The sequence below is a fragment of the Trypanosoma theileri genome, assembly GCF_002087225.1.
Source record: "Trypanosoma theileri isolate Edinburgh chromosome Unknown TM35_Tth_78_V1, whole genome shotgun sequence".
Classification (NCBI taxonomy): domain Eukaryota; phylum Euglenozoa; class Kinetoplastea; order Trypanosomatida; family Trypanosomatidae; genus Trypanosoma; species Trypanosoma theileri.
The window spans coordinates 30,877-32,273 of record NW_021639920.1 but is presented as its reverse complement, the minus strand read 5'-3'; the positions used below and the strand labels follow the sequence as shown (position 1 = coordinate 32,273).

The window sequence follows — 1,397 nt, the reverse complement described above, 5'->3', positions numbered from 1 at the left end:
ATAGACAGACGCACCGCAACTGAGATCGGAATGGTTGAACGGTTATCGGTGCCATTGGGTAAACGTGAAGAGTCTTCTTTCTTAACCCGTACCTCGGGAGCAAAATGCGTCCCTCATCTCTCGATTAACCCTGGGTGATAGGGAATAAAAGGTTTGTAAAATTACTCTTGAAATAACCAAGTTCAGACGCATGAAAAGTTCAATTGTTTCAAGGCGCTTCCACAACCATCGGGCGCTGCATTTCCGCACCGTAACACCGAAGACAAGATGCCAATATGGAATTTAGGAAAATATGCTGCGCAAAGGAATTTTCTAAAATTATACATAACCCCGATTGCCCATCCTTAAAACTTTACGGCAAGATAATGAAACCATGCCCCAAAACCCAATATCAAGAAACACCGGAAAACCATAAAAAAAAAAAAATTAAAACGAATTTAATATTCAAGAAAATCCTAAAAACCACTTAAACGTGTATATGGCCAAATTAAATTCCATCCACAGCAATCGTGGTCCAACGGCTAAGATATCCGCCTTCCAAGCGGAAGACCCGGGTTCGACTCCCGGCGATTGCATTTTCTTTTTTTTTTCATTGAAGTGCTTTGCCGAAATCAATTTTCCCTTATTATTTTGAGGGAAGCCATGGACCAGCAAGTTCTTTTCTATACTGTTTACGGGTTCATAAGCTAAAAACGTCATACAGCACCTGGAACAGCAGAGTCGTACTAGGACAAAACTTTATCCAAGAAGGTCGTGTGACGCGTATCAGTGTACCATCAGCAGCAGTTTCTTTTATATATTGCACTTTAGTGTGAATGCCGCCAAAAAGGGGAGGCAGGGACCCTAGAGATAGTAACAATTATGCCCTCCAGTGGTGGAAATTAGATTTGACCGCTGAGGGGACTCAGAGAGGCGAAAAAAAAATCCATGTTCTGCCACCTACGAGATCCATTATAATTTCATTACCAATGCGTACTTCCCTATGCCCAACGGTAATAAAAAAAAATAATATAAAAACAAATTATATTTATGTATATTTATGTATTACTCTTGATCGCCCGTTCCATTGGAGTAACATCCATAAAAACACGAAAAACAAAAAAAAAAATATGGTGGTGTGGTGTGGCGTGGGGTCTTTTTTGGGTGGGGGGATATGTTTGATCGTACCCTCCTAATACACACCATGGAGTAAAGGGCGTGTGTGTTTGAGTGGGTTTTTTCTTTTTTGCTGATAATGCTGTGGAAGAAGAAGAGGCGAACCGGCATTCTGAGGGAAAAAATAAAATAATAATAATAAGGATAAATAAAGAGGTAATATGTGTGTGAGAGAGAGAGTAATTGTGTGGTGCCTCTGTTTGTAAAGAGTGGCATGGTATTACAGTGATGTATGCAGTCAT

The 1,397-nt window shown here is 40.2% G+C and overlaps 1 protein-coding gene across 1 annotated transcript; it reads right to left on the bottom strand.

The window, feature by feature from the left end:
• Nucleotides 1–1,037: 1,037 nt before the first annotated feature.
• TM35_000781050 (uncharacterized protein) lies at nucleotides 1,038–1,397 on the bottom strand (the record flags this gene model as incomplete). The annotated part of the gene is made up of 1 exon (XM_029031346.1): nucleotides 1,038–1,397. The coding sequence occupies one exon, from the start codon at nucleotides 1,395–1,397 to the stop codon at nucleotides 1,038–1,040; it is 360 nt and encodes a 119-aa protein (XP_028877365.1).